This window comes from Mangifera indica, chromosome 10, assembly GCF_011075055.1.
Source record: "Mangifera indica cultivar Alphonso chromosome 10, CATAS_Mindica_2.1, whole genome shotgun sequence".
In the NCBI taxonomy this organism is placed as follows: Eukaryota; Viridiplantae; Streptophyta; class Magnoliopsida; order Sapindales; family Anacardiaceae; genus Mangifera; species Mangifera indica.
The window spans coordinates 15,928,509-15,941,217 of record NC_058146.1 but is presented as its reverse complement, the minus strand read 5'-3'; the positions used below and the strand labels follow the sequence as shown (position 1 = coordinate 15,941,217).

Genomic DNA, 12,709 nt, shown 5'->3' with positions numbered 1-12,709 from the left:
TCTGGGTGGAGTGACGAAGAGCGTCGCACTGTCTCTTCGTCGCATCATGCGACGAAGAGATCTTCGTCTCTTCATCGCACCATGAGAAGGAGGAGGCTAGTGAAGACGTCGGAAGATGAAATTGAAGAATGGGAGTGAAACTACTATTTTTGAAAGTTATGGGGGACAGTTGCGTTTTGAAAGTTATGGAAACCCTAGGTTTGGAGGTAAAAATGTTAGTTTTCAAAGTTTAAAAATTTTGGTTAAAGATGAAATGTTAGTTTCTAAAACCTAAGAGGGGTGAAAAGTAATAAACTTTATAACTTTTTAATATAAACAGTAAAATATCAATTTTGCCTCTGTTCCTAACTGAGAAGTTGGACAGCAGTTTGGTCATGGGTGGAAAAACTGGATTTTTATCTCTTGTGGGTAACCTAAAAAATGGGTGGGAAATAGTCCTTTTCCCAAAATCAGTCAATTTCAACCATGAAATGTAGTGGACCATGGAACTACCAATCTAAGCTTCTAGATTGCCACTTTCATTTGGGTCAAATACAAACACTCAAGAAAGATTAATCTAATCTAATATTATCGCATGAACAATGTTCACAAAAAACTCTTTATCATCTTTGCAGAATCATCCCCTTCAGTTTTTACATGTGTTTCTGATTCTTTGTTTCATTTTTTCTCAAAAAAATTCATTTGTACTTGCAGCAGCTGAACCAATAGGCTATGGCTACGTTGTTCAGTCTGTCACCATTGACTCCGCTGTCGAGTCATCATTGACTGCCCATCTTAGCCTCATCAAGGAGTCTTCTGTTTATGGAGCTGATGTTCAGAGTCTCAATCTTTTTACCAGGTTTGTACTGCTTCACTTGAATGGCCATTTGTTTGGAGAATTTTATATATGTTGAAGTTTAAGTGTTATAGACTTCTGAATTTGATTGAAAGCATTGAAGAGAGAAGTGAGTGTTAAAGGGTGGATTTTTATTGTTTTATAAGTTTATGAAATAGTAATTTGTTGTGTGAATTTGATGAGATTGATTGGTGAATAATGGAAATGGTTAATTTATGGTGCAGCTTTGAGAGCAAAGAGCGTTTGAGAGTTAGAATAACAGATTCCAAATCCAAAAGATGGGAAATCCCAGAAGAAATCATTCCCCGCCAATCTTATTTTTCTCACCGTTTACTGCCAGAAAACGCCGCAAAGTTGCCGGTAAACCAGCTGGAAAACCTCATGTTATCAGATCCCGCTTCAGATTTAGTCTTCACCCTCAAGAACTCCACCCCATTTGGCTTTGTCGTGTCACGGCAGTCCTCTGGGGAGGTCCTCTTTGACACCTCTCCCAACCCTGCAAATTCAGAAACTTTCTTGGTGTTTAAGGATCAATACATTCAATTCTCATCTGCTTTGCCACAAGAAAGGGCTTCTCTTTATGGACTTGGAGAGCACACAAAGAGGTCCTTCAAATTGACCCCTGATGAGATCTTAACTTTGTGGAATTCAGATACAGGGTCTGATAATCTTGATGTCAATCTCTATGGCTCTCACCCATTTTACATTGATGTGAGATCCCCACAAGGGACAACTCATGGTGTTTTGCTCTTTAATAGCAATGGCATGGATATCATCTATACTGGTGATCGGATAACTTATAAAGTTATTGGAGGCATTATCGATTTGTATTTCTTCGCTGGACCCTTGCCGGACACTGTCATACAACAGTATACAGAGTTGATTGGGCGGCCTACCCCGATGCCATATTGGTCCTTTGGTAAGTACTCAATTGTGTATGGATATTTTGTTTTAAGATTAAAATACTCAATGTTCATGTGTTAAAGTTTTTCAAAGTATATCTGTAATCGTGGAGAGTTTGGCGAAATGTGTACAGCAGCTTTAGTTGCAATCTTCGCGGTTTTGCTACTTTGATTCTATCTCAGTATACATACGATGCTCTTAAGCTATAGTTTCAGAGCTGAGCTGCCAATTTTATAGAATGACAAATTATATCATACTCCGTCATTGTTCTAATTTAGCTTCCGAAAATGTACAGGATTTCATCAGTGTCGATATGGTTATGACAACGTGTCTGACGTTGAATCTGTGGTTGCTGGCTATGCAAAAGCTCGTATCCCTCTTGAAGTTATGTGGACAGACATCGATTACATGGATGCATATAAAGATTTCACTCTTGATCCCATCAACTTTCCAGTGGAGCCAATGAAAAATTTTGTTGATACACTTCACCAAAATGGTCAGAAATATGTGCTCATCTTGGATCCTGGTATGAGGTTATCGACAACAAATTTCACTTATTGAACTAGTCGAAACAAAATCATTTTTTCACAATAGTAAACATATTGAGCTGTGTTTTCCACAGGTATCAGTGTGAATAAGACCTCTGGAACCTTCATCAGAGGGATGGAAGTTGACATCTTTATAAAACGTGATGGTGTTCCTTATCTAGGCAGCGTTTGGCCTGGACCAGTCTACTTTCCTGACTTTATAAATCCAGCTGCTGAAACCTTTTGGGAAGGAGAGATCAAACTATTTCAAGATGTTCTCCCAATGGATGGTCTTTGGCTTGACATGAATGAGATTTCTAATTTCATCACTTCCCCACCGACCCCATCTTCCACCCTTGATGATCCTCCCTACAAGATAAACAACAATGGAATAGGGCGACCAATTAACAATAACACAGTTCCGGCAACAGCACTGCATTTTGGTAACATCACAGAATATAATTCTCATAACCTCTATGGACTCCTGATGGCAAAAGCTACTTATTCTGCCTTGATCAACATTTTCGGTAAAAGGCCATTTACACTCTCTAGATCAACTTTTGTGAGCTCTGGAAAGTACACGGCGCATTGGACTGGAGATAATGCTGCCACATGGGATGATTTGGCATACTCAATTCCAACCATGTTGAATTTTGGGCTCTTTGGGATTCCAATGGTTGGCGCTGACATCTGTGGCTTTTCTGAAAATACAACTGAAGAACTTTGTAGGCGATGGATTCAGGTAAGGCCTCTAGGCCTTAAAACACTCCATATATATTAAATCATTCTCTTTAATCTTCTTTATGTGTTTTTTAAGTAATTTCAAAATCTTTCCCGAATGCAGCTAGGCGCCTTTTACCCATTCGCAAGGGATCACTCTGCTAAGTTTACAATGCGTCAGGAGCTTTATCTATGGGATTCAGTTGCTGTGACAGCAAGGAAAGTGCTTGGCCTCCGTTACCGGCTCCTCCCTTACTTCTACACGTTAATGTATGAAGCACATACAAAAGGAACCCCCATTACAAGACCTCTGTTCTTTTCTTTCCCTCAAGATACCAAAACTTACGGAATCAGTACACAGTTTCTGATTGGAAAAGGCATCATGGTATCTCCAGTATTAAAGCCAGCTGCAGTTTCTGTTGATGCATACTTCCCAGGAGGAAATTGGTTTGATCTATTCAACTACTCAAACTCAGTAAGTTCAACTTCAGGAACGCAAGCGACACTTGCCGCACCATCTGATCACATAAACGTGCATGTTCGAGAAGGTAATATTTTGGCTTTGCAAGGAGAGGCCATGACAACTACAGCTGCCCGGAAAACACCATTCGAGCTTTTAGTGATTATCAGTAGCAAGGAAAATAGCACTGGGGAAGTTTTCTTGGATGATGGTGAAGAGGTGGGGATGGGAGAAGAGGGAGGTAAGTGGACTTTGGTGAGATTTTTTGGCGAACTAGTGAAGAACAATCTCACTATTGGATCAGAAGTTCTGAACGGCAATTTTGCTTTGAGTCAGGAGTGGATCATAAACAAAGTGACTGTCGTAGGAGTAGAAAAGGTTCACAGATTGAAGAATTATGAACTCAAGATCACCACAGGAACAAAATTTGTTGCGAATGCTGTCGCTAAGGCAAGTAGAAACAATAATCCCCATTTTCTTACTTTAGAAATCCCAGATCTTTCACTACCAATAGGTAAAGATTTCACACTTGAATTGAAACTAGACATAAAATAAAATGCAAGTAATGCAGATTCCAAATGAATCTCTGTAAGTATTGTGAATCCTGCTTCCTTGATTCTTGAGAGTATTGTGACTGATTTTCAGTGAAGACTTTATTTCATCTGTTCCAAATCTGGCCGGTGTCTTTCTTTCTAGACAAATTTAAGATGCCTATACAGAACCTAAAAGTACAGATAAACAATCCAATGCTTCAAACTGAGCCATCAAATGATATGGGACAAAGTGAACACAGAGAGACAATCCCAGCTGTATGATAGCAAACTGGAAATCTTTTTGTAAATACGGCAAATGCTCACAAATCCGAAGTGCTTCTTTTATTGATTAAAACTAGAAATAGTACATTCAATTGAAAGAATACTAGCTTTGAGGTGCCAGAACCTCCATTGTAATCCCAGCTGAACCCCTTCCTCCGCCACTGCTTTCCAGAGGTTGTGCTTATCGCACTGTTAACTTAATACTCGTGTCTAAATTTTTCAAGAACTTTCAAAATATTTAGCTCACAACACTGCTAGTTATTATAATTAACAAAATAGGAGGAAAATGACTGAAAGTGAAAAATGAAAAAGAAAATTTAATGAAAAAAATGCAAGTTCAAAGGATTTCCAAAATCTCATTATGAACATTGAATGAAAGCCGTGAAACAACAAGTGTAGCATACGAAGAGAAAACTTCAGGTTTACAGTAGGAAAGATAGCCTGAAATGGAAGTGAAGACAGAAGCAAGCCCATTGTAAATATTCTTCATTTCCACTTAAATAAATTTGTCCATCTAATCGTGTTTTGCCTTCAAGTTTGACAATTGAATGCTCATGGTATCAGAATTTTCTGTTTCTGGAACCAAAGGATAATACTGATCAGAGTGTCCCGTTCTATTCTTGCATATACTATGAAAAAAATTCTTATGTAGAAGATTATTAGCCTGGTAAAAACCCATCAGTCATCATGTACTCTTGAAATAACACTTGAAAACACATGTACTCATTAAAGCAAGCTTTCCACCTTAAGAAAATTACATGCCCATCAGCAATTGTTACCAGCAGAATTAGTCAATGCATCAAGAACTAAGTAATAAGATAAATATAGCTGCAGTAAAAAAAAAAAAAAAAAAAGAAATAAAGTAGAATATCATTTTTCTAGCCGGCCCAAAATTTAACTCTAAGGCTTTCTCAATGCATGGTCACCGGAGTACCAAAAGCAACTTTGACAATTTCAGGCCTTGTGATTCTAACATTGAGCAGTACTTAAGACTTGCCTGAGCACAAACACAGGCAGCACATAAAGCAGAAATTGTTTCTGAAGGTGGTGCATTTTCCTCCACAAGTCATACAAAAATTTCAATCTTCTACTCTGCCCATTGAACTACTCTGTTAGTAAATACAGGACTGTCACTAAATATAGAACCAGAAGCTCTTGCTGCTACTAAGACTGTTGGAAAAACAAGCCTAGATACTGTGGCTGGAACTACTTTGGGACAGACAGAATATGAAGGAAGATATGCCTCTAAGTTCCTTTGAAGATGGCACCCATAAGATTTCAACATTAATTGGTGAGCTAAAGGACCCTTTCCAAGTTTGACTATACCAGACAAGGCTTTCTTCAGTTCGAGAACACCAATTGAAGGCTGTTCAGTAATATTAACCGGCAGATCCTCCAGCACTGCCTTTCTTTTCAAGGAAACAGTCTTAAGCGAGTATGCTTCAGTTGATGAAGCTTCAGTGGAGTCGTTCAGTTCTTAAGTGTTTCTCTCTTCAACATCTATAACCTCTATTGCTTCTTCAATCTTATGTTCAGCCAAGAGAATATTAAGTTTATCCAAGAAAATCATCTTGTGGTCATCAATTTCATTTGGCAAAGGCTCTTGAAGTAAAAAAATTTCTGAGTCTTGCTGAGATTCATCAATTTTCCCATTAGCTCCAACCCACTCTTGCAATTCACAGCAAACCCCAGTCATCAGATCTTGGACAAGTGTCATGATTCCAATATGTTAGTTTATTGAACTTTGCATTCGTCTCCCAACAAGTCATGTTCTCTTCAGACATATCGAAAGCTTTTCTCTTCACACAACTTTTCTTCCCAGAACAAAGCCTGCAGACAAAGAACTGAACAGAAGAATTTATCAATGCTTCTTAATAAGATGTATCTTCTGAATTCGTATTAAACCAATAAACTGAGAAATCTCATAAAAGCAAATGATATTTACTTCTCTAGACAGCCTCTTAAGATATCTTGGTTGACTATTCACAACGAGAAGCAGAGCTTTCTTCAATTCTTAGTCTCAGTTAGAGAAAGGTATGAATCTAGGCATTGGTGTAGAAGTTTGTACCAACAAGAAGTACACTGAATCCTGGCAGACTCAGGTGCAAGCATACAAAGGAAAAGAGTAGATGGTTGGTTTTTAACATGGTTCAACAAAAATATGCAGTAGCCTACTCTTTTCTATAGTGCTTTCTCATATTTTTGCACCCAAATCCACCTGGATTTGGCATGCTTGTTGTTGGTGCAAACTTCCAAACCAACACTAGGCTACATTACTATTCCTGACGATGAAATGAAATCCACTGAAATGATAGAGCTAGACCATGATATAAGTATCACAATAACAGAATGGTTAAAATATTGTGAACTTCCCAGCCCATTTGCGCCTTCAGAAATGTACCGTGTGAAGCCTCATCAACGCCAATGACATAAAACTTTTTTCTGTTCTAATTTGAAACTAATAAAGTCTTATTTTCATAAAAATAAATAAATAAATTGTCATATATCACTCTATAATGGCTACAATCTACTTAATGCTCAAGCTCTCCAGGGATTTCATGAAGGCCTGCTAATTTATCACGGAATTGCTGATTTTTGAAACTCGACTGTCAGATGAAAAAAGAGTTGCATCAAAACAAACACATAAACTGAAACAGCCAATCACTATATCATGCAGGGAAATGGGAAGGTTGAGACAAGCTGAATTCAAAGACGGAACTCCCGAATCAGGCATTGACCTAGTCAAAGGGCTGATCTGGGCCATTGACAGATTAAATAAACATTAGTATAATATTCAACCAAACAAAATTGTGATTTGGAGGTATACGATGCATATTTCTTACCAAATAGATTAAAGTCCTAGCAATTGCCAATTATATGACAGATTTGGTGCTTTCCTTACGATTGAAAATTACTGTATGACCCAATGTGATTTCCCAAGTTCAACCACGGGGGTCGATCCGGTCCACAGGTTATTTAAACTTTAAACATTGACCCAACCAGACTAACCACGGGGTCCTAGTTGAACCAGTTCAACCCCTCATACTAATGTGGCCTTCAATACAACATTTGATCTTAAAATATCTCTACAAAATGCCCCAAAACCAGTTTATTAAAAATTTAAGGATCGTGTTGGGAATGAAGATTTTATTACTATTCACGGATGGAGATGGCGATGGCAATCTTTGTCCCTAGGCTCTCCATTGACATCCCTATTCATTCTAAACATCCATTACAAAAAAAGATAACAAACTGAAATCTTTCAATGAAAAAAAAAACCAATAATGTAAAAAATAAAAATAAAAGCATTAGAATTCATAAAACAAAAATACCAGGGTAGCCATCTGGAAGTGAAATTGTTACACCCTGCAACTTTCTTCCTCTAAAATGAGCTTCTTCAACTTTCAATCCATCACCTTCTATCTCTACGTTTTCCAAACAACAATCAAGATAAAAAAAAATTACCACAAAAAAAGGGCAAAATTCAAACCTACAATCGATCCGTACCGGCGGGTTTGGGTTTGAAGTTGTGAGAAACAGAGTAGAAACTGTCGTATTTGATGCAACAAGGGAGTTGGTGAACCTAACCGCTTAGATTACCATCGAGCCTTTTTTGCCATTCTTCGGGCTTAGATTTATGAACCCTAACGATGAATCCAGTTTATCTCCTTCCATTATTTTGGCTTTTGGGTTGTCTCAATCTAACCCTAACCCTAACTTTTTTCAATTTTTGCGCCAAATTAAGTTGGCCCTTTGTCCAGATTTTCCCGCGCTTTTCAAAATGATTATTATTACATTATTAATTACATAAAATCACTAATATTAAATGTTTTAATAATATTTAAGTAGAAATTTTAAATTTCTACTTAAATATTATTTAATAAATAAAATACAAAGATTGATATTTTGTTAAAACAATAAAATTATATGTATTTACTTTAAGTATATAAATAGGTATATAATTAATATATGTTATCATGAGTAAATTATTTCAAATTAAAGATAAAGTAATTTTCAATCATTTAATAAAACATAAAAATATATAGAGCAATGTTATGTGTACTTATTTTTAGTACACAATTCATGTACATAATGATGTGTCACCGTGTAATTAGGTGATTTTAAAACATGTGTCATCATATGATAAAAAAACATCCAATCACATGATAATATTTCATTTGTGTATACAAATTATGTATCAAAAATGGATACACATAGTTTTATTATTCTCTTAATTATAAAAATTGCTCTTCTAAGAAATGCATTGTCCCAAAAACCAATTAAATGCATAGCTGCTTCAATGATGTGAAGTCCCTTTAAGGGTGGATTCAATCAAAATTGGTTTAGCTCGAATTTATAATAACTAAAATTCTTACTATAATAAGATACTGAATATATATCTTCAAGTCAATAGCATTGATAAAAATATGTATAAAGTGGTTTAAATTAAAAAATCGAATTAAATTATTTAAAAATTATAATTTGATTTAGTTTTGATTAAAGAACAGTTAATTTTATTTAAAAATTAAAAAAAATTATAACTTTTTGTTTTCTGTTTGATGTGGTTTAAATTTTGCTAATCTGTTCTGTTAGTTTGGTGTAAAAATTTTCTTTGGTAGTACCAATCCAAATAATGCCCATCTCTCATCTGGACCATATACATCCCCACTATTTAGAAAATCAATGTGGAAAAAAAATCATTTTCTTTATTTCTTCCAATATAAAAAGTAGTCAATTGCAACCATGGAGTAGTGCCTTCTGTATTGCCACTTTCACTTTGGTCAGATACAAACACTGGAAACAAAGAAAAATGTTCACAACAAACTCTTCATCATCTTTGCATAAACATCACCATCAGTTTTTGCTTGTGTTTCTGATTCTTTGTTACATTTTTTCTCTTCCAAAGTCAACTGTACTTGCAGCAGCACCACCAGTAGGCTATGGCTACTTTGTTCAATCTGTCACCATTGACTCCGCCGTCAAGTCATCATTGACCGCCCATCTTGGCCTCATCAAGGAGTCTTCTGTTTATGGAGCTGATATTCAGAGTCTCAATCTTCATGCCAGGTTTGTATTGCATCGCTTTAATGGCTATTAGTTTGGAGAATTTTATATATGTTGAAGTTTAAGCGTTAGGAGATTTCTGAATATGAATGAAAGCATTGAAGAGAGAAGTGAGGTTTAAAGGGTGGATTTTTACTGTTTTATAAGTTCATGAAATGGTAATTTGTTGTGAATTTGATGAGATTGACTGGAGAAAATAATGGATATGGTTAATTCATAGTGTGTGAATTTCTGCAGTTTTGAGACCAAAGAGCGTTTGAGAGTTAGAATAACAGATTCCAAATCCAAAAGATGGGAAATCCCAGAAGAAATCATTCCCCGACAATCAGATTTTTCTCACCATTTGCTGCCAGAAAACGCCACAAACTTGCCGGTAAACCAGCTGGAAAACCTCATATTATCAGATCCCACTTCAGATTTAGTCTTCACCCTCAAGAACACCACCCCATTTGGCTTTGCTGTGTCGCGGCGGTCCTCTGGGGAAGTCCTCTTTGACACCTCTCCCAACCCTGAAAATTCAGAAACTTTGTTGGTATTTAAGGATCAATACATTCAGTTCTCATCTGCTTTGCCGAAAGAAAGGGCTTCTCTGTATGGACTTGGAGAGCACACAAAGAGGTCCTTCAAGTTGACCCCTGATGAGATCTTAACTCTGTGGAATTCAGATATGGCGTCTGCAAATCTTGATGTCAATCTCTATGGCTCTCACCCTTTTTACATTGATGTGAGATCCCCTCAAGGGACAACTCATGGTGTTCTGCTCTTTAATAGCAATGGCATGGATATCATCTATGCTAGTGATCGGATAACTTATAAGATTATTGGAGGCATTATCGATTTGTATTTCTTCGCTGGACCCTTGCCGGACACTGTTATACAGCAGTATACAGAGTTGATTGGCCGGCCTACTCCCATGCCATATTGGTCCTTCGGTAAGTATTAAGTTGTTTTGTCAATTTTCGTGGTGCAGTTTAATCTTTCCAAGTTGCAGTTGTATATGATTAGAACTTAGAGATTAGAATACTCTAGGTTTATTTGTTGTGTAGTCTTGTGCAGTATAACTATAATGGGTGGATTTTAGTTTGGTGAAAAATACGCAGCAGCTTCAGTTGCAACCTTCGCAGTTTCGTTGCTTCAATTCTATCCCAGTATAACATATAATGCTACTAAGCTAGTTTCAGAGTTGACCTGCCAATTTTATAGAATAACAAATTATATCATAGAAGGTCATTGTTCTAATTTTTCTTCCGAAAATGTGCAGGATTTCATCAGTGTCGATATGGTTATAAAAATGTGTCTGACGTTGAATCTGTGGTTGCTGGCTATGCAAAAGCTCGTATCCCTCTTGAAGTTATGTGGACAGACATCGATTACATGGATGCATATAAGGATTTCACACTTGATCCCATCAACTTTCCAGTGGACCCAATGAAAAAATTTGTTGATACACTTCACCAAAATGGTCAGAAATATGTGCTCATCTTGGATCCTGGTACGAGGTTATCGAGAACAAATTTCACTTATCAAACTATCTGGAACAAAATCATTTTTTCACAGTAGTAACTTATTGAGGTGTGTTTTCCACAGGTATCAGTGTGAATAAGACCTATGGAACCTTCATCAGAGGGATCGAAGCTGACATTTTTATAAAACGTGATGGCGTTCCTTATCTGGGCAGGGTTTGGCCTGGACCCGTCTACTTTCCTGACTTCGTAAATCCAGCTGCTGAAACTTATTGGGAAGGAGAGATCAAACTATTTCGAGATATTCTCCCAATGGATGGTCTTTGGCTTGACATGAATGAGATTTCTAATTTCATCACTTCCCCTCCAACCCCATCTTCTATCCTCGATGATCCTCCCTACAAGATAAACAACAATGGAATAAGGCGACCAATTAACAATAACACATTTCCTGCAACAGCACTGCATTTTGGTAACATCACAGAATATAATTCTCATAACCTCTATGGACTCCTGGAGGCAAAAGCTACTCATTCTGCCTTGATCAATGTTATCGGTAAAAGGCCATTTATACTCTCTAGATCAACTTTTGTGAGCTCTGGAAAGTACACGGCGCATTGGACTGGAGATAATGCTGCCACATGGGATGATTTGGCTTACTCAGTGCCAACCATGTTGAATTTTGGACTCTTTGGGATTCCGATGGTTGGAGCTGATATTTGTGGCTTCTCTAGAGATACAACTGAAGAACTCTGCCAGCGATGGATTCAAGTAAGACTTCTAGGCCTGAAACACTCCATAGATATTTAATTCTTCTCTTTAATCTTTTTTATGTGTTTTTAAGTAATTTCAAAATCTTTTCCGAATGCAGTTAGGCGCCTTTTACCCGTTTGCAAGAGATCACTCTGAAAAGTTTACGCAGCGTCAGGAGCTCTATCTTTGGGATTCAGTTGCTGCAACAGCAAGGAAAGTGCTTGGGCTCCGATACCGGCTCCTCCCTCACTTCTACACGTTAATGTATGAGGCACATACAAAAGGAACCCCCATTGCAAGACCTCTGTTCTTTTCTTTCCCTCAAGATACCAAAACTTACGAAATCAATACACAGTTTCTGATTGGCAAAGGCATCATGGTGTCTCCAGTATTACAGCCAAAAGCAGTTTCAGTCAATGCATACTTCCCAGGAGGAAATTGGTTTGATCTGTTCAACTACTCAAACTCAGTAAGTTCTACTTCAGGAACGCAAGTGACACTTGCTGCACCATCTGATCACATAAATGTGCATGTTCGAGAAGGTAATATTTTGGCTTTGCAAGGAGAGGCCATGACAACTACAGCAGCCCGCAAAACACCATTTGAACTCTTAGTCATTATCGGCAGCAAGGAAAATAGCACTGGAGAAGTGTTCTTGGATGATGGAGAAGAAGTGGGGATGGGAGAAGAGGGAGGCAAGTGGACTTCGGTAAGATTTTATGGCAATGTAGTGAAGAAAAGTCTCACCATTAGATCGGAAGTTCTGAAGGGCGATTTTGCTTTGAGTCAAAAGTGGATCATAAACAAAGTGACTGTCATAGGATTAGAAAAGGTTCACAGATTGAAGAATTTTGAACTCAAGATCACCACAGGAACAAAGTTTATTGCCAATGCGGTTGCTAAGGCAAGCAGAAACAATGATACCCAATTTCTTACTTTAGAAATCCCAGATCTTTCACTACCAATAGGTAAAGAGTTCAAGCTGGAATTGAAACTACACATAAAATAAAATGCAACAAAGTAATGCAGATTCCAAAGAGATCTCAATAAGGATTGTGAATCCTGCTCTCTTGCTTCTTGAGAGTATTGTAACTGATTTTTAGTGAAGACTTTATATGAATATCTTATTTGTTCTGAATCCGGCCTGGAGTTTTTCTTTTTAAGCAAAT

The 12,709-nt window shown here is 37.3% G+C and overlaps 2 protein-coding genes and 1 pseudogene across 2 annotated transcripts; 2 read left to right on the top strand and 1 right to left on the bottom strand.

Moving 5' to 3' along the window:
• The first annotated feature begins 514 nt into the window (after nucleotides 1–514).
• Nucleotides 515–4,117, top strand: LOC123227140 (alpha-glucosidase-like). Its single transcript, XM_044651825.1, has 5 exons — nucleotides 515–838; nucleotides 1,060–1,754; nucleotides 2,034–2,264; nucleotides 2,361–3,007; nucleotides 3,110–4,117. The coding sequence occupies exons 1-5, from the start codon at nucleotides 582–584 to the stop codon at nucleotides 3,998–4,000; spliced, it is 2,721 nt and encodes a 906-aa protein (XP_044507760.1). The 5' UTR covers nucleotides 515–581; the 3' UTR covers nucleotides 4,001–4,117.
• A 473-nt stretch (nucleotides 4,118–4,590) lies between these two features.
• On the bottom strand, nucleotides 4,591–8,923 carry LOC123226804 (annotated as a pseudogene).
• Nucleotides 8,924–8,987: 64 nt separating this feature from the next.
• Nucleotides 8,988–12,678, top strand: LOC123227004 (alpha-glucosidase-like). The gene is made up of 5 exons (XM_044651606.1): nucleotides 8,988–9,327; nucleotides 9,562–10,256; nucleotides 10,586–10,816; nucleotides 10,912–11,558; nucleotides 11,659–12,678. Exons 1-5 carry the CDS (start codon nucleotides 9,071–9,073, stop codon nucleotides 12,547–12,549), a joined length of 2,721 nt encoding a protein of 906 aa, XP_044507541.1. The 5' UTR covers nucleotides 8,988–9,070; the 3' UTR covers nucleotides 12,550–12,678.
• The last annotated feature ends 31 nt before the right edge of the window (nucleotides 12,679–12,709 follow it).

Bases quoted from the DNA above. Each gene is read 5' to 3' on its own strand.
- LOC123227140 (XM_044651825.1), top strand. From the start codon at position 582: ATGTTCACAAAAAACTCTTTATCATCTTTGCAGAATCATCCCCTTCAG. The intron at 2,265-2,360 runs GTATGAGGTTAT...TGTTTTCCACAG, and splicing joins TGTGCTCATCTTGGATCCTG to GTATCAGTGTGAATAAGACC. The intron at 3,008-3,109 runs GTAAGGCCTCTA...TCCCGAATGCAG, and splicing joins TTTGTAGGCGATGGATTCAG to CTAGGCGCCTTTTACCCATT.
- LOC123227004 (XM_044651606.1), top strand. From the start codon at position 9,071: ATGTTCACAACAAACTCTTCATCATCTTTGCATAAACATCACCATCAG. The intron at 10,257-10,585 runs GTAAGTATTAAG...GAAAATGTGCAG, and splicing joins CATGCCATATTGGTCCTTCG to GATTTCATCAGTGTCGATAT. The intron at 10,817-10,911 runs GTACGAGGTTAT...TGTTTTCCACAG, and splicing joins TGTGCTCATCTTGGATCCTG to GTATCAGTGTGAATAAGACC.